The sequence below is a fragment of the Euprymna scolopes genome, chromosome 42 (genome assembly GCF_053919585.1).
Source record: "Euprymna scolopes isolate OS-2025 chromosome 42, ASM5391958v1, whole genome shotgun sequence".
In the NCBI taxonomy this organism is placed as follows: domain Eukaryota; kingdom Metazoa; phylum Mollusca; class Cephalopoda; order Sepiida; family Sepiolidae; genus Euprymna; species Euprymna scolopes.
Genome location: NC_136523.1, coordinates 23,786,752 through 23,812,285, shown reverse-complemented (window position 1 = coordinate 23,812,285; position 25,534 = coordinate 23,786,752). Strand labels below are relative to the sequence as shown.

General features: G+C 35.5%; 1 protein-coding gene across 1 annotated transcript in view; it reads right to left on the bottom strand.

Annotated features, from left to right (window-relative positions):
* Positions 1 to 24,382, bottom strand: part of LOC145266967 (methyltransferase-like protein 27) — a 75,106-nt gene extending 50,724 nt beyond the window's left edge. Inside the window, exon 1 of the mRNA XM_080122806.1 lies at positions 24,059 to 24,382. Within this exon, the coding sequence (XP_079978932.1) occupies positions 24,059 to 24,232 (174 nt within the window). The 5' untranslated portion in view covers positions 24,233 to 24,382. The remainder of the gene's footprint in view (positions 1 to 24,058) is intronic.
* Between the last annotated feature and the right edge of the window lie 1,152 nt (positions 24,383 to 25,534).

Here is a 25,534-nt window from a genome sequence, read left to right as displayed (position 1 = left end):
ACTAAAATATATTTTATATTTTATTTTATATATATATTAAATTTATTTATACAAACATTAATGGCTACATATATGCATACATGTTTCTGTAATCACCCGCGTTGGGGGACTACGTCTTCAGGCCAAGAATTACCGTCGAAAACTGATATTTCAATCAAAAACCATTTTCCTATTTCGTTTGTAAAGAGAATGTAACCTGGGTGGGAGTCATAAATTGGTGAGAGGACAAGTGAGGTCTTTGAAGATAATAAACATCTTCTTTTCCATTTCCCTTTCTCTCTATCCATCCCATCTTTTGGTTTTTATGGCATAAGGTACTTGAGAATTTAGTATTTTTGTCTTACAGTCTGTAAAGTAAAAACATTTCCTATGGTCACTGAGTACTGACCGGTGTCTTTCAATCAATACCCATCCACACACATACACGCACACACACACAACACACACACACAAACACACACACACACACGTTAATACAGATATTCAGAAGCGAATGTATGCTGTTCGTTTTATTTTACTCACAAACACACACTGAAACTAGGCAATAACTATAACTACGCAAGAATAAAATTAAAATTAAAATAAGGTACATAAAACAAATAAATAAAAAAATAAAAAATAATTAAAAAATAAAAATAAAGAATAAAAAATAAAAACAAACAAACAAACAAAATAAGAATAAACATAAAATCTCGAAAGTTATCTAAACTCCGCATGTACATATATATATTAATATACTTATAAACGCCTACACCTTGCTACACCCGCGCATATATACACACACACACACATAGACATACATAGACATATAATGGTCATATGCATTTATGACATGTTTACATCCATACCTACATACGTAGTAATATCCATACGTGGAATCTCAAATCCAGACATCCATGTACACACTTGGGTACCATACATCATGACTGTTATTATATCAAAACTAATATTAATCCCACTAATAATCCTAGTAATAATAATTCTTGTAATATTGATAATACTAATGACACCACCAATATCAATAATAATAATAATAATAATAATAATAATAATAATAATAATAATAATAATAATAATAATAATGATAATAAAACGACTATATAATTGGGAACTCCAAAACCCGTGGACCCCAACTGGATACACGTCCTCATAAATCAACCTACATATATATATATATATATATATATATATATATACACATACACACACATATATACATAGATATACACATACATAATATACACATACACACACATACATATACACACATATACATATATACATACAGATACATACACACGTACACACATTTATGTATATATAAGCACAAATACATATATACACATATACATATACACATACATATACACACACGCGCACCAGCATACACGCAATACATACAAATTCAGACCATCCGCAGGTGCAGACAACATCCCCATCCACTCGTGTCTCCACATCTCCACAGACGTATACAAGACACATACACATATATATACCAACACAGACCACCGCATACACCCACATACACACACACGCGCAGGGACACACAGAAACCCGCTCACTCACAACACAGAAAAACACAGCAATACATGCACAAATGCAAAGACCTTTTTCAATAATAATAAGGTGCCTTTTTTACTTCAGTAGCGTGGTAACCCCTTTATATATGAAATAGCATGCCACTACATTCCACACGGGTGTATATATACATATATAACATACATACAAATACATTCAGACACCCATACATTCTTGTAATATACATTGCTACAACTATCATATACGAGACAGCCTATTTTAATAGTACAGAAATGTATATGCATATATATATACATATATACATACATACACATATACAAATACATCCATATACATACACATACATACACATACACACACATATATACATAAACACACATATGCATACAAACATACACGCATACATAAATACACTTATACATACATACTTACACAAAATACAGACATATATATATGTACCCTGCCACCAAATGATACATCTAAAGTAGAAATAGACATGAACTCATTTACTACATAATTCTCTTTTTCTATCAAACTCCACACGCATAGTTATATTACACAGCCCCACCCGCTTGTTACCTTTCCCTACGTTGTAGGTTTTTTTACTACGTAAAAATTTATACTATTTAAAAATTTATAGTGAATTCAGCTTGAAGTTCATAGGCCTATCTTCATATTAAGCAAGCACTCTTTCGCTGGTGATTTCCGTCATATGTTATTATATATTATTATTGTATCGTTATACATCTTATGTATATCTGCCTAACCAGCAGTGGGGGAAATTATTGATAGTGTTTTCTGCTTGTGAAAGTTTGGCGAGGAGGGACCATAGATTGGAGCTCAGCCGAGCACTTGCCATGAAAATAACGATAAAGCAGAGACAAACTCGCAACATCTATTCTGTGAGAAAGAGATCGCAGGGAAGAGAAAAGGACATCTCCCACAAGGTTACGAAGTCTATTTTGAACTCTATCAAGGCAGGATAAGTCCTTTCTAGCAGCTCCTGCCACGATGTGGCAACAGTACTCCATCCTTGGACGTACCTGGCTCTTATATAGATAGAGAATTGCGTCAGCAGTGAGATATCTACTGGATCGATAGCAGGATCTCACTATTTTTCCAGCGGCTTTGGCAACGGATTTAATGTATGCGTTCCATTTCAGATCAGGAGTAAATGTCAAGCCCAGAAGCTTGTCAAAACATGTGGCCTCCCCAAGACGAGAGCCATTCATTTCAATTGATGCCAGATGGGGATAAGAGCGTTGATGATGTAAAGATAAAAGCTTGGTTTTAGATGCATTAAAAGTTACAAGCTACCCTTTTCCCCATTGTACCACTTGCTCAAGATCAGAGGAGAGAGAATCAGAGAGAACTTGACCGTTTATGGTCTTAGATGTGCTACAATAGATGGTAGTGTCATCAGCATAAATGTCTACGAATGATGTGATGGTGTGATTTGGAAGATCATTGATGTAGATCAGGAAAAGAGTTGGGCCCAGGATAGACCCCTGATGGACTCCAGCATTAATACTGTGAGCTTCTGATTTTTGCCCATCAACCACTACTCTTATGAAGCTATCAGAGAGAAATGATTTAATAACTGAGAAGACATACGATATAGCTGGAGATTTTGTGAAGTAAACCTTTATGCCATACTCTATCAAAGGCCTTTGATATGTCAAGAGCAATTAAAATTATTTTAAAATAATTAAAAGAAATTTTAAAATTTTAAATTCCCTTTAATGTTCGCAAAACATTTTGTATAAATTCTCCTTGTCTTGGATTGAGCATATTGGTGAGTGAAATTACAAAACTGCCGCTAACGTATAGATCAATATTCTTTGTTTAAAAAAAGAAATAAAGCTTTGTGTAAAGCTTCCGCGTTTGGACAATGTTTTATGATTGTAAGTTTATCCACCTTAGCATCAGCCTGATAATGTAACGGGTAGATACGTTGACTGGCGTCCAGGCGGTCGAGTTTCAATCCTTGCATGAGATAACTGCTAGTCCAGCAGAAGTAATACAGCAAAACAGATTGTATAAGGCGCACAAAAATAGATTAAGAAAAAGAATGTTTTGTAGGTGGGGGGGGGGTACGGGGGTTCGTAACAAATCAAAAATGAGTTTTAAAAATATATATGTATTGTGTTTTCTTTTTCGATGTGTGTTGCCTTTTTCTCGGCTGTAGCTTGAAAGAAAAAAAAAGAGTTTTCGAATACGAATGAAAGGTTGAGTTCCGCAAATGTGTTGTAAACTGATTCTCCCACTCCCAGAAGAAAAGCTTCTTTTTTTTTATGCGCGTATTTAATCACAAGATCGATCCAAACGAAAATGTTAACAAAAAAGAAAAAAAAAATGTCTTTTATGAGAAAAAAAAAAAAAACATTATTCAAAACGAAAAGCGTAATTCAATGTAAAACGGATGACATCAGCGATAACGGAAAAGGTCAGAGTGAACGAAATCATATAAATTTATGGAGCTTTTCCAGAATTCAACCTAAATTTAAAAAGAAAAATACAAAAAAAGCTTTATGATGTATGTATCAATTACGGAATGAAAATGTCATATTCCAAAAATTATATAGATTGATCAAGTAGTTTTTTATTAACTGAGAAAATAAAATTTTATGAAGAAATGAGACGATCCGGCATATTTTAGAAACAAGAACCCAAGTTTGCCCAGTTGGGCAAACTTGGGTTCTTGTACCGGAAATCAAACATGGATATAAATATCACTAAAACACCGGTTAGGTCATAAGCTTCACTTCGGTACCTTACTTGCCTGAGTGGGTTGCCTGTAGGCTGAGATAAACCGCGTCACACACACACACACACACACACAGAGTAAATCGAACTTACTAAGGAAGATAATAACTTCCGGTGAATACCGGAAAAATATCCAGTAAATAAAACGTTGTTTAGTAAATCGTTGTTTTTTTTTTTTTGTTTTTTTTTGCATTTTCATATACCAAACAGTGATCTAAATATCACTAAAACATCCGCTGGGTCATAAGCTTCATTTCGGTACCTTACTTCCTGGGTGGGTTGCCTGTAGGCTGAGATAAACCGCGTCACACACACACACACAGACATTAGGAAAATTCATAACAAGATCAACGGAGATACTTCAATCCGCCCACGGAGAGGTTTTTTTGTTGTTTTTTTTTTTTTTTAATCGGCTTTGTAATGGCAGCGGAATATTATTAATTGCTAAAAATCGTAAAATTTGATTTTCTTAGTTGAAAAAAAAACTATTTGATTAATTTACGTAGTTTTTGGAATATGATAGGTGTGATACTATTTTTCGACACTGATAACGAAAATACTAGTAAAAACTGGTAAAAAGAAATTAATTAAACGTAATTTTTACTTTATATGTTAGAGGAATCAGGGTTTAAATCGCGTAAAACGTTCTTTATTTTACACTGAATAAAACGGAGGACATTTGATTTGAACGCCCGTTCGTTTGTTTGCACTTTTCTCAATAACCACTCCTTGAATATGTTTGAAATTTTGCACAAACATTAGTCATGGTGAAAGTGTTTTTTTTTTTTTGTGTGTGTGTGTGTGTGTGTGTTTTTTAACTCGTGGAGAGGGGTCCCGCATGTCCGGCTTGTTTTTAATTAGGTTGAATTCTGTATAAGAACTCAATTTCTCGCCCATTTTTTTACAATCATTTACATCGATTTCAAATCTTTCTCCTCCTCATCTTCCTTCTCAACCTCCTCCACATCATCATCATCATCATCACTATCATCATCACCATTGTATAGAATCACTCATCTACAATCGCACGTCTGTATGATTCATTCCACCCTCTTAATCTTAACACTAACCCTAAGTCTGGGTGGCAGCTCCGTTTTGGGAATGAGATCTTTCGTGACGATTTTAAAGTATTTTTTTTTTGTTTCTTTTTTTCTCATTAGAAACAATGGAGTTTATATACGGTGTCCAAAAAGTCATTGAAGCTTTGAAACTTAAATAGATTCTATATTTCCAAATATTTCTGTAATTTTAACACAATCTGACTAAGATATTGAAAAAGTTTTTTTTAAGTGCAAAATTCAAACAATCTTTATGCATGAAAAAATAAATGTCTTTTAAATGTTGCCCATTTTCAACGTTGCATATTATCTCTCTCTATGGCAATGTCAAATCGTCACCACGTTCTCCAGACTTGACTAACCCCGTTATTATTTTTGTTTTGTTTTGTTTGTTTTTGTTCTTTTTGTTTCGTTTTGTTTTGTTTCTTGCGGAATTATCTTTAAGAAAGCGTCTACGTTAACAAACCCCAAACCCTGCAAGAAAAAGGAACGAAATAAGAATTAAATCGCAATTCAGAGATTCTGCAATCTGTGATGAATAAAGTTTTGGAAAGAGCACAAATATGCGAAGCTGAAAATGGGCAACATTTAAAAGACATCATTTTTCATAAATAAAGATTGTTTGAATTTTGTACTTAAAAAAAAAAATCCCAAATTGTGTTAAAATTACAGAAAGATATCATCAAAAAAAAAAAAGAATCTATTTAAGTTCAAAACCCTTCAGTGACTTTTTAAACATTCTGTATAAGTTGTAAATGTGTTTTCTGATTCTGCTGGGCGTCTACAGCCACGCGTCATCAGATATTACACTACATATTCCCTGCCAAGATCCTGTTCCCTCTGGAGTATATGATTTGCTATTTACCATTTTATCCTATCCTTTCATTCTTATTTCGGGCCTGGATATGACCTTAAACTATATCCGATGGTGAGGGCCCCAGCTTGCAGGCCTTAGGGAGTGTGGAGCCACCCTTTAATTGCCATTGCTCCCAGGTCCACTCTGACCCAGAGTGGTAGCACCTGTTAGGGCCCCAACTATGGGTTAAATAGAATACGACTTAAAAAACAAATATACTATATTAAAAAATCGTTCTTCAAAATCACCAGATTCGGCATTAAATAACCTGAAAAGGGTTGATATGCCGTAAAACAAAACAAACAACCAACCATTCTTATTTCATTTCTAAATGCCATTAAACAAGATTTTGCATTTTATAAAATTCTAGCCGTTCTCCTCTTCTGGTTAGAAGTATTTAGCTTCGAAATATCATGGCTGACTTTTGTGTTGTGGAAAGTCGTGTTGGTGATGTTCTCGACATATGACCATACGAAGTAGTCCAGCGGGTTCAGGTTAGAGTAAGGGGGAGGCAAGTGAGAGAGGGGTACAAAACACTTTTTCTGGAGACAAGCCTGGCTGACGCCGAGTCCTACTGCCACACCCAGATTCTGCAAGCAGCTACCTAATTGCACCAGGGCATAACCACACTCCTCAGCACATCCAGGTACACTTTGGTGCTGACTTTCAAGCCGACTTCAAAGATGTGAGGTGACATGATGTGGCCTTCACTTAAAACCGTGACCGGAAGCTTCGTTGAGCTAAAGCGTTGAACTGTCCGGATTTGCATTTTGAGGGTGCTGACAACGGTTCTGTGTTATAACTTGGATCGCTAGAGAGCAGGAGTTTTACAGCGGCGCATCTCTGATCTCGCTCGTTAAACATTGTGTCACTTTCAGACATGATAGAAAGCTTCTATCACTTTTGAGATTTGTACACGACTGGTCAACTGGTAGATGGTTTGTAACAATAAAAGAAAACCGGTTTTCATCAAACGGAAATGGAATCATGTCGTCTTTTCTAGGGTGATAATTTTGTCGTTCCACCCTGTGGAGTCCATATGTATGGAAGAAGAACAGAAGGTTGGATAGTCCTGTTTGAAAGGACAGAAAAGTTCGTGTTGAAGGCAAGGTCCGGCAGTTACCATGATGGGTGCTTATGCATCTATTTTACTATTTTTTTAATAGTGTTTTCAAGTTAAATTCAATTTTTACGATATTTTTGTTTGTTAAATTCTTACGTGAAATACGGAATAGTTACAAATTACTAGTTATGGGACCATTCCAATATTTTTCCCGATACCGATACAATTACCGATTCTGATTCTTTATAAATTTCTAACTATGAAGTTGTTTTTTGCTTGTTTGTTTTTTTTTGGGGGGGGGATTATCCGCAAACCCTATATAATAAGTGCATATGGTTCCGCAAATGTTAAAATGCAACAATGGTGTGACCTAGAAATTTATGTTTTATGGGTACTTTCAAATCAAAGAATATTCATCAATCCATCTGTATGCATTAGTTTGCAAATCAATGACGCTTCGCCCCCCCCCACCCCCACCCCCAACAAAATTCGATAATTTAAAACGTCGAAAAAACAAAAAAGGGACGGATTAAACGATTTACCTTGAAATATGAAAATTAAAAAACGTCGAGAAAATGGAAGATTGAAATGCGATTCGAATCCCTTTTTTCTAATTGTCGTCGTACGATAAAAAATTAGGATTGAACAGATTTTTTTGTTTGTTTTTTTTGTGTGGTTGACAAGCTTGTGCAGTGTAGCAGTGTTTGAGAAGTAAAGTCTGGTGGCGTTTGAGAGGCTAGAAGTGTAAAACGGTTTTTTAGTAAATAGCAAAGTCGGGAAGCGTTTAAGATGCTAGTAATATTTAACAGCATTTTAGAGACTAGTAATGTCTAGCAGCATTTCAAAGTCTAGTGGTGTCTAGCAGCATTTTAGAGGCTAGTAATGTTTAGAAGCCTTTCAGAAGCTAGTAATGTCTAGCAGCATTTCAAAGTCTAGTAATGTCTAGCAGCATTTCAAAGTCTAGTAGGGTCTAACGGCATTTAAGGGACCAGTAATGTCTAGCAGCATTTCAGAGTCTAGTACTGTCTAGCGGCGTTTAAGGAGCTAGTAATGTCTAGCAGCATTTCAGAGTATAGTAATGTCTAGCAGCATTTTATGGGTCTTGTATTGTCTAGCGGCGTTTAAGGGTCTAGTAATGTCTATCGGCATTTCAGAGGCTAGTAATGTCTGGCAGCATTTCAGAGTCTAGTAGCGTCTAGTGGCGTTTAAGGGTCTAGTAATGTCTAGCAGCATTTCAGAGGTTAGTAATGTCTAGCAGCATTTCAGAGGCTAGTAGTGTCTAGCGGCGTTTAAAGGGCTAGTAATGTCTAGCGCCATTTCAGAGGCTAGTAATGTCTAGCAGCATTTCACAGTCTAATAGTGTCTAGCGGCCTTTAAGGGACTAATAATGTCTAGCAGCATTTCATAGGTTAGAATGTCTAGCAGCATTTCAGAGTCTAGTATTGTCTAGCAGCGTTTGAGATGGTAGTAGTGTCAAGCAGCGCTAGTTAGAGTTAGCGGTGTCTGAAAAGTAAAGAAGTAGCGTAGCTTCGTTTGAGAGGCTAGTAGTGTCTAGCGGCGTTTGAGATGCTACATGTGTCTAGCGTGGTTCAAGGGGCTAGTAGTGTCCAGCAGCGTTTTATCGGCTAGTGTCGTCCAGCAGTGTTTAAGAGCCCAGCAATGTCTAGCGGCGTTTTAGAAGCTAGTAATGTCTAGCAGTATTTAAGAGGCCAGTAGAGTTTAGGAGCGTTTGAGAGGCTAGTAATGTCTAGCGGCGTTGAAATGCTAGTAGTGTCTAGATGGGATGACATAGTAGTAGTATCTAGCAGTGTCGAAAGGCTTTTAATGTCTTGCGCGGTGTAAAAACTAGTAATATTTAGCAGCGTTTGAGTGACTAGTATTATAGTAGCGTTTCAGAAGCGTAATGTCTAGCAGCTAGTATTGTGTAGAGGCGTTTGAGAGACTAGTAGTTTCTAGACGATCTATAGGCTAGTTAGCTTTATGAGCGTTTGAGAAGCTAGTAGCGATGTGTCTAATGGCGTTTGAGAGGCGAGTAGAGCTGCGCAGCGTTTAAGAAAGTAGTAAAAAAACATTTCTAATAGCTATACAGAATGTTGTCTTGCAATTGTAACGTGGTCCGGGAACCAGCACGTTGTACGTTCAGTCGCAAAGCAGAAAAAGAATAGCAACGAACCACTTATAATAGCTACACAGAATGTTGTTTTCTTGCAATTGTAATGTGGCCTGTGAACCAGCACGTTGTATGCTCAGTCGCAAAGCAGACAAAGAATCGGAACGAATTTCAACTCGCCTTTTTCTTTGTAACAACGACATTTTATTTCCTTTTTATTGCGGCCGTGACGTCACTCATGTTACCGTCTTCTCGAACGTCAATTCACGCCTCTCACGTGATCTCGAATGTCCTTCCTCGTCTCCAACGTGATTGTCTTTTTTCTTTTTTTTTATAGTCTTCATTTGTCCCTAACCGCTGACGTTATTTTGTATGCATTTGCGTACGCGTGTCGACGTTATATTACACAATAAAGTCACGCCGCGAATTAGTTACTTTGCCGCCATGAGACACCGACATTTTATATGAGTTGGGAAATAAACGTTTTGTTTTGGCGAATAGGAATAAAATAAAAGATGTAAATCGAACCTGTTGGCATAATAAAATGAAAATAAAATTAACTATGAAATCGTCACGAGAGCAACGGTGACTGAAAACAAACATTTGTTGAACAGAAAGACGAAAGTCTCATTCCAACATTAAAAAAAAAAAAACAGCTTTATTGATTAGTAGACTGGGTGCTCGCCGTTGCCTGGGTATTTGGAGGCGTGTGTTGGCAAAAAAAACAGTGGTAGTGGGTAGGCAGGCTCGAGCCCATGACGCGAAGGCAGAAGAGGAAGTGAAAAAAAATATGACGTCTTACCGCTACTCCATGACGCGACCGGAAGTTCGGACGTTGAAATTAAGTAAAGTCATTCCAACCTATACGATGACTTGCAAAAATGGTGACGCAAAAAAAAAAACGGACCCTCTTTGTAGAAAAGTGTCCAGTTGTAGGACGATGAATGTTTTTAATTAATTTCTAGATATTTGCCGTCCGAAGGGTCGAGCTTCAAAACGATACTGATCTAATGAAAATCCGTCGCCTCTGTCGAAAGTCTTCAGCAGCCATACATACATACATACATTTAAACAGAAACGTGAGATTTATATTATAGACTAGCCTGGGTGCCCGGCGTTGCCCGGGTTTTTTGAAGTGTGTGTTGAGCAAATAAAAAAAGTGGTAGTAGGCAGGCAGGCTCGACCCCGTACCGCCAAGGAGGAAAAGAACGTGAAAAAAAATGTGACGTCTTATGCCGTTTCGTCCATCAGAAAACCGAAAGTGGCGAACGTTTAAATTAAGGCTAGTCAATTGAAAAGACAGGATGACCTTCGAAAATATCGTCGAAAAAAGCGAACCCTCACTGTAGAAAAGTATCCAATTGAGGGTGAATGAATTAATGTTTGGGACCTATTTTCGATATTTGTCGTCCGAAGGATCTAACTCCAAAACAATCCCGATCTCGGGAATATCTGCCGTCTTTGTCAAAAGTTTTAGGCATACATACATACATACATACATACATACATACATGATTGCAAACGTCTACTCAGGCGAGTGCCACTCCCTCAGACACTTAATGTCCATGAGCCCAGAAATGACTTTTTTTTCTTAGTCCTACTAGTTAATTCACACGCTCATGCAGGCATGATACTGAAGACGGTCATTGAGATCAATTATTAAATGCTTACAGCATTTCAAGCCTCCATGCGTCATAACTTTTCCATCGCCACAGGACCATTTTTATAGACAAATGCCTGAGGGAGTATCTATACATACATACATACATACATACATACATACATACATACATGTAAACAAACAGGTGAGATTTATATTATAGATTATAGATATCCGTTAATAAAAATCTAGAAACTGATACATTGTAGTACGAGGTGTCTTCAATAAATTTACAGACTTTAATTGAACAGGCATTTAAAATTGTCGTAGACTCTTGAAAATTCAGTATGGTATTGCTATACGTTATATGGGATAACTGACCAATTTTTATGATTTCAGGTCTTAATGAACAGATAAAGCCGGCATTCGAATACACCCAACTTAAGCCTGACTGTCACAGCTGGTGAATTTCAAAAAAGCAATCAGAACGTGAGGACACTTTAGAACAACGATATGCAATAAAATTCCGTTTTAAACTTGCAAAAAAAAATGCCACAGAAACATATGGAATGCTTCATACTGCTTTTGGACTATCTTGCATGAATCGATCATAGGTTTTTGAGTGGCATAAGAGATTCTAGGAAGACCGGGAGTCTGCGAGGGATGATGAGAGGTGTGGGAGGAGTAAAGAAGTCATAATACCAAAGTTGATTGGCCAAATAAAGAATTTCATGGATAAAGACCGTTGTGTGTCTATGGAGACAATAAGTGGACAGTTTGATGTCAGTGGGAAAACTGTACACACAATTACTTGTGAAGAACTGAAGATGAGGAAGATTTGCGCGAATTTGGCTCGTGCGCTCCATCCTTGACAGACTATTTGACCAAGATGGGTATCAAGACAGTTCCTTCCCCTTCCTATATCCCAAACCTTGCTCCCTGTAAGTTTTGGTCATTCCCTAAGCTCAAGGAAAACCTTAGCGGCTGTCATTATGAGACAATTAAGGAGATTAAAGAGTGTGTGTCGAGGATCATTGAAATGCTCACACTAGAGGACTCCCATGGGGCTTTTCAGAAGTTGTTTGAACGGTATAACAAGGGTATTGCAGTCGGAGGAGATTACTTCGAAGAGGTGTAGAGTATCATGTATGTACTATCAATAAAAGTGCCAATACGAAAAAAGTCTCGAAACATCTAGTAACATTAAGAAACAACTTTATTGAGTATCTTCGTCGGTAAGAGTGTAGAAGATGAGACGGTCAGCAATAGCATTAGTCTATGCGTATGGACGGAGAGCAAAAAGGAGCTTTTGAGCCTACATAAAAACGATGAGTGTGCATGTGTGTTGAAGTTTGTTGTAGAGGGTCGAGGTATGAAGGTGCCAATCGACCGTATATCGTGTTTTATTGTTTACCAAAACAAAAAGGTAAAATGTCCGGCAATGGATTCAGGATCAGTTGAAGCGAGAACAGACGTCTCGTGAGGTTAAGATTCTTGGCTCATTGAGATAGGAACTGATAGCCGGAGGTTATTAGGCACTGGTACGGGTAGTTGGAGGTCAGTGGGCACAGGAAACGGGTAGCTCAGGTTAGAATTCTTGGCTCGTTGAGGTAGGAACTAGTAGCTGAACATCGGTGGATATTGGTAGGGGTAGCTGGAGGTCAGTGGACACTGGAAACGGGTAGCTGGACGTCAGTGGGCACTGGAAATGGGTAGCTGGAAGCACTGGAGCCGCTGGAGTCGCTGGAGTTGCTGGAAACAGCATGAGCAAGCTGGAATCACTAGTCAATAATTTTCTCCAATCAAAGTAATCTATATAAAAGCCAAGTACGGTCAAGGGTGGAGTACTGCTGCCACATCTGAGCAGGAGCTGCTAAAAACAGCCTATCCTGCCTTGACAGAGTACAAAATAGACTTCATGTTTTAGTGGGAGGTGCCCTTTTCTCTTCCCTGCAACCTCTCTCCCACAGAACAGACGTTGCGAGCCTGTCTTTGTTTTATCGTTATTTCCATGGCAAGTGCTCATCTGAGCTCCAATCTCTGCCCCCCCTCGCCAATCTATCACGATAAACACCCGTCTAGCTGAAACCACTGTCAGTAATTTTCCCCACTCTTTATCTGTGCCTAAATCAAAACATAGATTCCATGAACAAAGCTTCTTTTTTTTAGAAGTGCACGCCTGTGGAACTCTCTTCCGTCTGCCTGTTTCCCACCTGACTACAACTTGGATGTCTTCAAGTCCAACATAAACAAATCCCTGATAAACCGCCACTTTATCAAATCTCCATTACTAACGATTACTACGATATTATCCCATTGATTACTGTACACGCAATAACACTTATCCCCGAGTGGCTTCCGGGCCTTAATAAGTGGTGACTACCATGTAAAAAAAAAAAAAAAATAGAGGTTGCTGGGCTTGATCAACTTGACTGAGTCCACCAAAGTCGCCCATTGCTCCCTGCCGTTGTAATGATTTGCTATTAATGTTACAATTTACTAGCACCGGAATAAAAAAAAGTGTTGAAATTAATTTTAGATAAAATTTCCTACATGCAAAACTGTCTGTGGCGTTTATTGCATGTATATATATTATTCTCTACCCAAAGATAAAGTTTGTTATTTTGTTTCGTTGCGAAAAAATTGAGTTTTGTGTTTTTTCTTTGTTACTGAAGAAAAGGTTGTAGCTATTTTTAGTAGGCGTGGCGTATTTTCGGGAGTGCCAAGTTTCAGCCGACAGCGGGTTTTTGTTTACGAACATGGGAGTGGCCATCTGGAAAATCACGATAAAGTAAGGTCCAGCGTTAGACATGGTGGATTCTCTTTGACAAAGTCGACTCAGGTGTTGGATAAAAGAACTTGGAGATCGTGTACACACACGAATTTCAGGTTAGCCGAAAACAAAGAAAATACCACGTCAGACTTTGACATTCATATTGACCTCTGATGGAACAAAGAAAGAATGTGTCAATAAAAGCAAGACGAACAAAGAAAACAGAGAAAGATAGAGAGGGAGAAACGTTAGTTCGTTAACCCCAACCTCACCTTTTTAACTACATGTCTATAAAATGAAATTGTCTCTGTGTGCGTACATTTCCCTACCAAACTACTCTGTCAATTTTCAGTCTACAAACTCGAGATTTGACATAAGGGCTATTGAGATTTGGGAAAATCCTTTTAATCGGTTTTCGGCCAGATATGCGGTTTTCAGCGGTCAAATTCAAAGATTTGACCTTTGAAAACTCTACCAAAATCCTCCGCCAATTTTGGGTCTAAACACTTGAAATTTTAGATATAGGTTCTTTGGACATGGATCAAATTTTATAATTTGATTTTAGTCCATACGATAAATGTTAAGGGGTTAAAACTGGGGTAAAAAAAAAATTTTAAAGTTGACCTCTGCGGTCTCTACAAAATTACTCAGCTAATTTACATTTGAAATTTGCTTACATTTGAAATTTTACACAAAGTGTATTCAGACATAGGGCAAGCTTTTCAATCGATTTTTGATCGAAAATTAGGCTGCAAAGGGGTCAAAGTTCAAAATATTTGACTTTGCCGTCTCGAGCAAACTATTCAGCCAATTTTGGGACTAAACATTTGAAATTTTATATAAAGGGTATTCAGACATGTAGCAAGCTTTTTAATCAGTTTACGTGCGAAAATTTAGCTGCCAATAGGTCAAAGTTTATAGAGTTTAGCTTTGCAGACTCTACCAAACTCCTCCGCCAATTTTGGGTATAAACACTTGAAATTTTAAATGTAGATTACCTGGACATGAGTCAAACTTTTTAATATATATATATATATATATATATATATATATATATATATATATATATATATATATATATATATGCACATAAAGTTAAGAACAGTACATACGGCCCGAGCAAAGCCAGACTGAACTGCTAGTTAAATAAAAAAACATTTATGTTATGAAACCGTCTCTGTATTTGATTGTCAAACGGCTGTAACAATTATCGGGTGTATTCTGAGACTTCACTAAGATCACTCCCAGACTTATACACTAAAGTTCTGTAAATTTTAAAGATAATCTGTTCAGCCGTTTCGGAGTCTATAAGGAACGAATTCACACACACACACAGAAATTTATATAATGATAGATAGATAGATAGATTGATAGATAGATACTTATTTTGCATGAATTAAAATGTCATATTTTTTTAAATAAGCATCACCACTTATCAAGACCAAGAGGCCACTCGAGGACAAGGGATATTTAAGCCTATCTTACGACTGGGAAACGCCGGACGACCTGCTAGTAAATTAAATAAAATGTTGAAATAAGAAAATGTTAACAGTTCTGAATATATGCAGTTTTCTCATATATTAGATTAAATAAAACTGCATAATATATACAATCCATGTTTGGAAACAAGAAAAGAAAGTAAATAAACACATTTATTTAAAAAAATAGAAGAATAAAAAAAATAAGTGAAGCATGCATGAGTGACTAAGTTCAGCATTCTCCCCCCCCCCTCCAATTTAGCCTCAAAATCCTTAGAAGACGTCAAATCCTGGTGAAAATGAACAAACGGTGCAGTTTTAGGCCTTAACATATGTAAATTTGAGTTCATCACCCTGCAAAAACAGAAAAGTCCCTCGTTTGTTCTCTCACATTTAGCCCCAAAAGTCTACAAGGCCTTAACATATTTAAATTTAAGTTCAGCACCATGCAAAACTGCTAAATAGACATACACAGAAAATTTTGGACAAATATGGTAAAATAGTCATAAAAATTAAGTGTTTTTATTAGCCCTAGAAGAGCCACTGGGGCACACCCAAGAGTTATCGCGAAGTATAGACAAACAAAATTATACAGAAATACAGAAATCAGTTAGTTACGATTTTTCAGAAAGTTTTATAAAAATCCAAGGCATCAATTTTTTTTTAATAAGCACAAAAGTGTAAATTTTAACCATCTAAATCCGAAAGGGACCCCTAGGGTGGGATGGGGGCAACTGGAGTCTTCCTGTAAAATCCGTTCTGCAACTTTTTTACGCATATCGTGTTTAATATTTGTGCAAAATTTCAAAATATTTTAAGGCGTAGTTATTGAGAAAAGTGCAGACAGACAGACGGACGAACGGACGAACGGACAAGGGTGAATTTACAGGTCCACTCTCCTTTTGTCGGGGGGACGAATAAAATAAAATTTTAAAAAGTGTACTGAGAATGGTGGTGACTATGTAGAAAATTAAATTCCGGAGCACAAAATGGTCACTGGTTTTAACGGTACCGCTTCCGTCTTCGTAGCTCTATAACATTGTTTATTTCATTTAATTATGTTTCACGATTTTTATTTCTTTCATTTTAGTTTCGCACAATTTTTTGATAAAAAAATATTCCCTTTAAATATAACTAGCCTGGGTGCCCGGCGTTACTCGTGTGTTTGGACGTGTGTGTTTAGCAAAAAAAAAAAAAATAATTAAAAAAAGAAAGTGGTAGTAGACAGCCATGCTCGAAGCATTAGTCCATTACTTTTGAATATATAAAAAAAACCGAGTATATATATATATATATATATATATATATATATATATATATATATAAGGAGGAAAAAAAACGTGAAAAAAAACGTGACGTCTTTGCTGTTGCGCCCATCGCAAAACCGAAAATGACGTAGGTTTAAAGTAAGGCTATGCAATCGAAAAGAGGGGATGACTTTCGAAAACATCCGCGAAAAAAGCGACCCCTCCCTGTAGAAAGTTCCCAGTTGAGGGTGAAGGAATTAATATTTTTTGTCAATATTTCGATATTTGCCGTCCGAAGGGTCGAGCTTCAAAATGATACCGATCTCGTTAAAATTCGTCGCCTCTGTCGAAAGTTTTAGGTATACATACATACATACATACATACATACATACATATATACATTTAAACAGACAGGTGAGATTTATATTATAGATAAACTAGCAGTTCAGCCCGGCATTGCTCGGGCCCTATGTACTGTTCATAACTTTAATAATATGTTTACTGTACTCATGCGTGTTTCTATATATCTCTTTTTAATTATAACATTATACTTAATTTTTCTATAATAAATAGGTTGTTTACTTTGTACCGATAGGCCATTTTTTTATTTATTGTCAATTATTTATCACCGCTTGCCTTGCGTGACCAGTGTTTCCAATTTAGCGGTTTTCCCGCTAGATCTAGAAATTTCGTTTGCAATCTAGCGGGGAATTCTAGAAAATCTGGAGATATTTTGTACCCACACACCCGCAATTTTAGATTAAAAGATAAAGAAAAGCGCTTGAAAATACTTTAAACCATAAAATAAACTCATTCATGTAAGTAAAAAAAGTAGCATTTATTGGCTTTGGTAACAATTATTCATTGATTATTTGTTTTGTTTTTTACCTTTTTTTTTTTCGGCTAGCCATTCTTAAATCTCGCAATGAAATCGATTTTTTCAAGTACATTTTAGAGGGGGGCATTCCAACCTCCGTAGTTTAGTTTAAAATACGATCTAAGCACCCCCCCCCTTAGTCAGAAATTCTAAAAAGCAAGAAAAAACTTATACCAAACACAGTAGGATTTAATTATCTACCAAACTAAGGTAAAATCCATTGAAAGCGGTCGGTGGTTCTATGAGAAAATAAAGCTGTGTACGCATTATAAATGTTTCTTTTCTGTGTCTTACGTTATACATTAGTACATTAGGGGTCATTTCGAGTTAAAAGTTTATTTACTGCACTCATCTGGACTAGAGAAAATCATAATTTAAATGTGTATGTCTCGTCTGAATAAATACCGATAATTATCTGATATGGCCGACCAGACGGGTGATCAAAAAGTCAGATCGAGCCCGCGTACCAGAAAACGAAATGAGACTAACGAAATGAGCCAAATCGAAATTGAATTTTATTTACGTTTGAATAAAAAACAGTCGAGTTATTTTTTTTTTATTATTCAAGAACCCCCCCCCCCAAAAAAAAAAACGGGCAAAAAAAAAATATCACGGCCAAAAGAAAAATTATCCACCAAGAAAATAAAACATAACAAATTAATCTGAAAAGCGCAAAGTTCAAGCAAAAAAAAAAAAAAGAAAAAAAAGGCCAATTGTCAATTTGATCTCATTTCGTTTTCCGGTACGCTCGATCTGACTTTTTGATCACCCGTCTGGTCGGCCATATCAGAGAATTATCGTTAGTTATTTAGACGAGACATACACATTTAAATCATGATTTTCTATAGTCCAGATGAGTGCAGTAAATAAACTTTTAACTCGAAATGACCCCTAATGTATTAATGTATAACATAAGACACAGAAAAGAAACATTTATAATGCGTACACAGCTTTATTTTCTCATAGAACCACCGACCGCTTTCAATGGATTTTACCCAAACTAAATACTTTTAACATGCTAAAACAAAGTTGTTTTTTTTTATTATTATTTTTCTAATTTCCAAATATGTTGTTCAACGTGGATTTTACACACTGAATAAAAAAAAAATAATAATAAACAAATGTCCGCTTATCGCTTAAGGAGTAAGGCTTAAATGATTAGCTGTATCAGAATTTTTGTATAAATTTTTGACACCCCTAACACGAAACTGCGAATAAAATTTTAAAATCTCGTAATTTCTCTTTTAAAAGTGGGTTGTTTATTTTCTTTATGGATTATACTTCCAAAATAAACTATTAAAGTTGTATGAAAAGTAATAGAAATATTTTTTTTAAAAAAAAAACAGTAATGAAATTAATTGAATTTTATGAGTTCAGTATTTTTCAATTTTTTAACTTAAAAATCTATCAAATTTTTTCTATTGATTCAATTTTTACGATATTTTCAGGGTCGATGTGAAATTTTATGCTCTTTCCAATAAACCGAATATAATATTTTAGACAAACGTTTTTTTTTAAATTCAAGCCCCCCCCCCCATTTTCAAATGTCTATTAAAAAGTAAATAATTAATTTACTCACCAAAGTTTTATATATCACAAATTGAAGATAAAAGATCAATAAATAATATATTCAAATTTAAAACAAAAAAAAAGTAGTTTTTTTAGAAATTTACCTGTAAAGTCCCAAGTTTAAAACCTTTTTTTTAAACACGTTGTTTGTTTTTTGTTTTGTTTAGTTTTTTTTTAAATGAAACCTTGGTCCTTGCTCCTTTAACTGAAAAAAAATTAGGGCTTGAATTATATTTTTCGAGGAGTTATAAGCTTGGAAAGACGGGGTGGAATTATTCAATATTTTTCACGAAATGTCTGACACACCTAACAAATGACTTATCTACCACTAACCCTAAATTCGAGTTGCACTCCCAAATTTAGAGTTAGTGATAGTCATAGATTTTTTATACAATTTTCCAAGAGTGAAGTCCCCAATGGTTAAACGACATGCAACCAGTTAATTGTTGGAAAGACTACTTTTAATAAAAGAAATTAAATAAAAATAACTTAAACACAGTTTCAGCACGTATAAAAGATACTTGAATTTTACTACATTTGGTATCAGGTATTTTTGTTATTGTTTACAATTTCTCGAATATTAATTATTTTACACAAATGATTGTGTTATTCCTACTTACTTGCCCCCCCCCAGGAGCCGTCATTCATGATTTTATTTAGTTTTACTAATTTTTAGACGTTTATTTTATTTAATTGAACCAACTTTTTAAGATGCAGCATATGCTAAAACTTCAGCGAAGTTTACTGTATTTATTTTTTAGAAAACATTAATAACAGAAAGTTTTACACTTTATTTATTTTTTTGCATAATTAATGATGGAAGTATGTTTTCTGTTTTTCTTACCATCTGTTGAAAAAAAATTTGTACAGTCTTGAAAAAAACAACTTTTCTCTATTTTCACCTAACTATTTACAATGTTCATATAAAGCATCCATCTGTTCTTTTTATAATAAAAATTCCGTTTTCAAAAAGAAACGTTTACTGCCAAATTTCTTTAAAAAAAAAAAAAGTGCAAGTTTTCCTGAAAAAAAAAAAAAACTTTCACACAACATTTTATGGTAAAAAATTTATTTGAGGGGGGGGGGGTAAACAACTTTTATTGATAAAAAAAATGCAAAAAAATAATAAAAGTAAATAAACGAACAAAATGCAATTTTTCTTGAGGAATGTGTTCCATTTCAACAAACTGAGCCACAGCAACGCGTGGCCGGGTACAGCTAGTATATATATATATATATATATATATATATATATATATATATATATATATATATATATATATATATATAAGAAAATGGTATTCATATTTATAGAACTGTTAACATCCATTCATTTCTGTAAAATGTGTCTTTTAATAAATTTAAATTTTTAAAATATCAAAATTAACATATTTATTCGAAGGAAAAAAATGAAATACGATACCTTAATGAAAGTAAATAAACATATTTACACACAAAAAAATCAGTTTACGAATTTTCTTATTTATCACAAGGAGAAAGGCGCAACCTTAGTAGAAGTCAGAGTAAATTTTCAGATTAGGTCCACCTCCACAATTTTCTTTTAAATTGTGACTTAAATAGGTTTTCGACTATGCTGAATACGAAAATCGCTTTGAAATTTTGCAGAAATAAGTAGTCATCGAGGTATAAAAAGTTGTATTATGCATTGTATTCTTTGGCGGCCATCTTTTTATGCAAAACAAATCTACTCATCTATGACTGACACTGCACACGCGTAAAAAAAGATGGCCGTCAAATGATGCAATGCATAATACAACATTTTATATCTCGATAACTAATTATTTCTGCAAAATTTCAATGCGATTTTCGTATTCAGCATAGTCGAAAACCTTCATAAGGTGGCATTTAAAAGAAAATTGTGGAGGTGGACCTAATCTAAAAAAATACCGAAGTCAGTGTTCCCAATGATGCTGAGTTGAAAGGAAAACAATAGACAGAAATACAAAGGGTCTTATGTATGACATGAAAAGAAACTGGAATCGTAGGAAGATCCCTATAATTCCAGTAATGCCAGGACCGCTGCGAAGAAGGTAGGCTCGCTCGCTCGCTCTCTCTCTCTCTCTCTCTCTCTCTCTCTCTCTCTCTCTCTCTCTCTACCGTGCTAGAAAACTACTAACGCCTGAAAATATCATGTACCTCAATAAGGCCACCATTCGCCCATGTATGGAGTATTGTTGTCACATTTGGACTGGTGCATCTGCTACTAGTCTCTCGCTCCTAGACAAGGTTCAGAAGAGAATCGCCAAGCTGATATGTCCTGAACTGTTATATTAGCTTCAGCCGCTGTCCCATCAACGAAATGTTGCATCCCTCTGTCTGTTCTGCAAGTATTTTAATGGTGAATTCTCCGACGAACTGCAAGCACTAGTACGCCCTCGACGTAAATACCCCCGACAAGCACAGTAGAGATCCCTAAGAGCTTTCTACTCCAACAGTTTATTCCCCAGAACTGCTAGACTTTGGAACTCCCTTCCGGGAAGTTCAAGTGTAATGTGAGCAGACATCTTGCTGCCCAACTCCCTACATAGTACCCCTGTAGCTTATGACCCTGATAGTAGCCCCCTACATCAAACTGGCAATGTGCCTTGTTTGGGCTGAAAATGTAATTTTAAAAAATTATAGGGAGCAACTGGACTCATGAAAAAAAAATTTTTTTTAAATACCTGGCAAATATATCCGGTGAACCAGGTGCAAGAGAGATACAATCAATTGCGCTTAAAGGGGTGGTTAGAATCTTAAAAAGTTCTCTCGGTTGGAATATCTAAGATAGCGAGTAAATGTTCGGCATCCGGTAGGATGCCCCATTCCGAGCTTAAACAGGACTCCAAAGGTAGTTTTTGTTGCACACAACATCTAATCTACTTAATAGGTCGCTCATTCAGTACTGATCAGGTTGACAGTTGCTTAACTTCGACGATCTTATAGAAACTGGTATCTCAACTTGGTTTTCGGGGATGCTGAAAATGAAAATAACGTTTAAAATTCCAGGAAACGTTTCCAAGATATGAAGCAATTATAGTTTCAAAAAGTGGGGGGGGGTCATTTTTCTATATTAATTTTAGGTAAAATGAGGACCCACTTTGTGCCACCTTTGTTTGGTGAACGTGGGGGGGGGGGTCTGTTAATTTTTTATAGGGGTGTTTATTCGGTAATTGTGGCCTGGTAGACCAACAAAAAAAACTACATTTAAAAAAAAATTGTTTTCGAGGGGGGTTCGGGTGTGCTGAAAACGAATATCGCATTTAAATTTTCCGCAAGAAAAGTAGTTTTCTGGATAATAAGCAATGTAATTCTTTATGTTATAAGTGGTGGCCATTGTTGTACGCGCAAGGGCGCACATATTTTTGAGTGGCCTTCAGAGTACGTTATATTACTATATTTAAAGACAATATTGAAATAAAAACAAGCAAGAAATCGTTGAACGTAAATTGGGCGGGGTGGACAAATTCACTAACAACATCTATTTCGTATAACGTGTCGCGACCTAGATAACAATCAATAGCTCAATTAAATTCATACGAGCGTTCAATATATTTTGTTTAGAGTTTTTTAAAAAATGTGTTTATTTAGAACTTACTTTTAAAAAAATATCTACTGCAAAAAATATGTGTATAGTTATAATGTATGTACTCGGTATGGAATGAAAATGTTGTATTCCAAAAATCACGTAAATTGGTTATTTAGTTTTTGTTTTTTTTTATAAAGAAAATCATTTATACAATGTAACCCGGATATAAGAGAACCAAATATAAGATACCCTCGTATAAGAGATCTTTTCTCTGGTTCCAAACTAGAGCCTGTGTTAAGGTATAGTGTAATCCGGATATAAGAAACCGGATATAAGAGCGCTGTCAGGACCTGAATAAAAGTATCTTATATCCGGGTTGCACTGTATTGGGATTTTTATGGGAAATTGTAGCCATTACACAGCTGGTTTTGATCTTGCCAGTTCGAATTGAGTTGTCCGCCTTTATTTATAAAACATGGCAGATCAAGACATAACGTCTCACTTCGTCAAAAAAATATATTATTTTTAGTTAAAAAAAAAAAATAACTACTTGACCAATTTACGTGATTTTTGAAGTACGACATCTTCGTCCGTTAACGTACACTTACATTAAAAAGCTTTTTTCTGTATTTTTGTTTTGAAAATAGCTTTACTTCTAAATAAGCACAAAAAGTTATTTTTATTTATTTATTTTATTTTATTTTTTACTTTTTTATTTATTTTTACTTTTTTTTTTTAACTTTCTTTCCACCTCAACACTGACCTTTAAAATGACGACTTTTATAACCCACGTAATCCCACTGGTGATCATGTGTTTTTCTCAACTGAAAAGTACTAATACGCATGCATGTTATAAAATATCCCCTCCTCCCCATGTTAAGAATGGCGAACGCCACTGACATTTGTTAAGTAATACATTGAAAAAATGTCTTAACACCCAGAAAAACTACTTGTCTGCGCAAAATTTAAATGTGATATTCGTTTTCAGCATACCTGAAAACTTGTCAAAGTCGTCATTTTAAAGGTGAGTGTTGAGGTGGAAAGAAAGTAAAAATTTATCTGGCGCCTCTACACTATTGGGACGATCTTTTGTAGTCGATAAATGAAGTTTTCAGATAAAAAGAAAAAAAAAAAGAAACAATGGTTACCGCTGATTTATATTTTTGTTTTCAATTCTAATAAGTTACAATGGTAGCTTCCAAATTATGCAGTCGAAATTACCTGAATATTACTGAATTATTAAACAAAACAACTTTAATCGTGTAAGCAGGTGAAAAATTGCAGCCATCTTGTTTAAATCGAAACGGAAAATTACCTCCCTTTTTGAACTTTTTTTTTGTATCTTACGATCGTTTTCATCAAATTCTATTTTTTTTATTATTTTCTTTAATAAATAATTTTCTACCTTATCGATTTTCGTAATTTTTAAAAATACGAGGAATACGTAGATAGCATTGTTTTCGTGTGAAATATTACGTTTTTCAATATTACGATTTCCGAAATTTCGTCCCAGTAGTGTAGAAGTTCTATTCACCTTTTTTTTTTTTTTAAGAAAGAAAGAAAAGAAGAAAAGATATTAAAATAATTCATACTTCATCGTAGCTCCCGTTGGATTTGTTCGCCCAATCCGTGTAAATAGCTTCGACGTCATCTTTGGTAAGTCCTTCCTTTAAGGCTTCGGACATTTCGTGGCAGCCATCTTCTGTCGGATAGCCGAGGCTCGAAGCAGTCGGCTTGGAGCGCGACTCAAGAGAAGCAGACATCATATTTGTGCGGTATGAAATCGAAATGAAATAGAAAGAAAGTTTATAAAATCTCTTTTTCTTTTTCTTTTTTTTTTTTATTACTAGAAAATTAGAAATTAAAATTGTTTTAATGTCGGTAAAAACTATTTTTTTTCTCTTTATCTACAAACTAGATGCCGCACACAAATAGATAAAAAGAAAAACTTTTTTCTTCTTTTTCTTTTCTTCTTTTTTACGGACTCTATTCTTTTTTTGGGGGGTGGGGAGGGGTAGTGTAATAAACGAAAAGTGAATAAAAAATTTTTAAAAAAATGTTTTCTTTTTTTCTTTGCCGCGGTCGACTTGTGTGTGAGTGGGGCGGGGGGGCGTTGTGTGTGTGTGTGTGTGTGTGTGTGTGTGTGTGTGTGTGTGTGTGTGTGTGTGTGTGTGTGTGTGTGCGTGGTTTAAAAAAATAAAAAGACAAGATCGCGTAAACACAGATGTCGGGATGGGTTCGCCAATACCTTTGGCCTTTTTCAAATCGACGCTCTTTTTAATCACGTGTTGGGCCCAAACAAAAAAAAAAAAAAGGAAAAAAGAAAAAAAAAGAAAAAAAACAAAACGATCTTTTTTTCTTTTTTTTTTTTTTTGTAAATACTGTTATTTAGAAATGAATGAGACCAAGCGTAAAATATAAAGGACGACCTCCGGGGGAGAGGAGATAGGGAAGGGGTTAGTTAAAAAAAAAAACAAGGTGAATTAATTTCTTGCCTTTTTATTGTATTCTATATCGCCTACAAATTGTTGTTGTTGTTGTTGTTGTTATTATTATTGTTATTGTTATTATTATTCACTAGGAATTCTCACACAGGCTATTGTTGTATATCAATCACCTATATCGATTTAAAATTTCTTCTTCTTCTTCTTCTTCTTCTTCTTCTTCTTCTCGTTATTATTATTATTATTATTATTATTATTATTATTATTATTATTGGCTCACAAGGAGCTTTCACACAGGTCATCAAAGATCTCTCCTTGAAAACAGCCTGTGGTGTTCCCTGGAAGCTGAATGACAACAAGTCTCCCCAGGTTTCTCCACCTCTTTCGACAATTTGCAAATAAATTTGCATTATCGCAACAGCCGCTCGCCATCGATCTCTCGCTAGCAGCGGCCATTGGTCTCCACTAGAATTTGAGTGGCAATAAGCCTCCCCCAAGGTCCAAGTTCTTTTTAACATTTGTCCTGCGCTCTCTCCTTGGTCTTTCCATCCTCCTTCACCATTCTCGGCTCATCACTCTTTGTTTTTTATTGGGGGGGGGGCTCGATATTGAGGCAATGGGGGG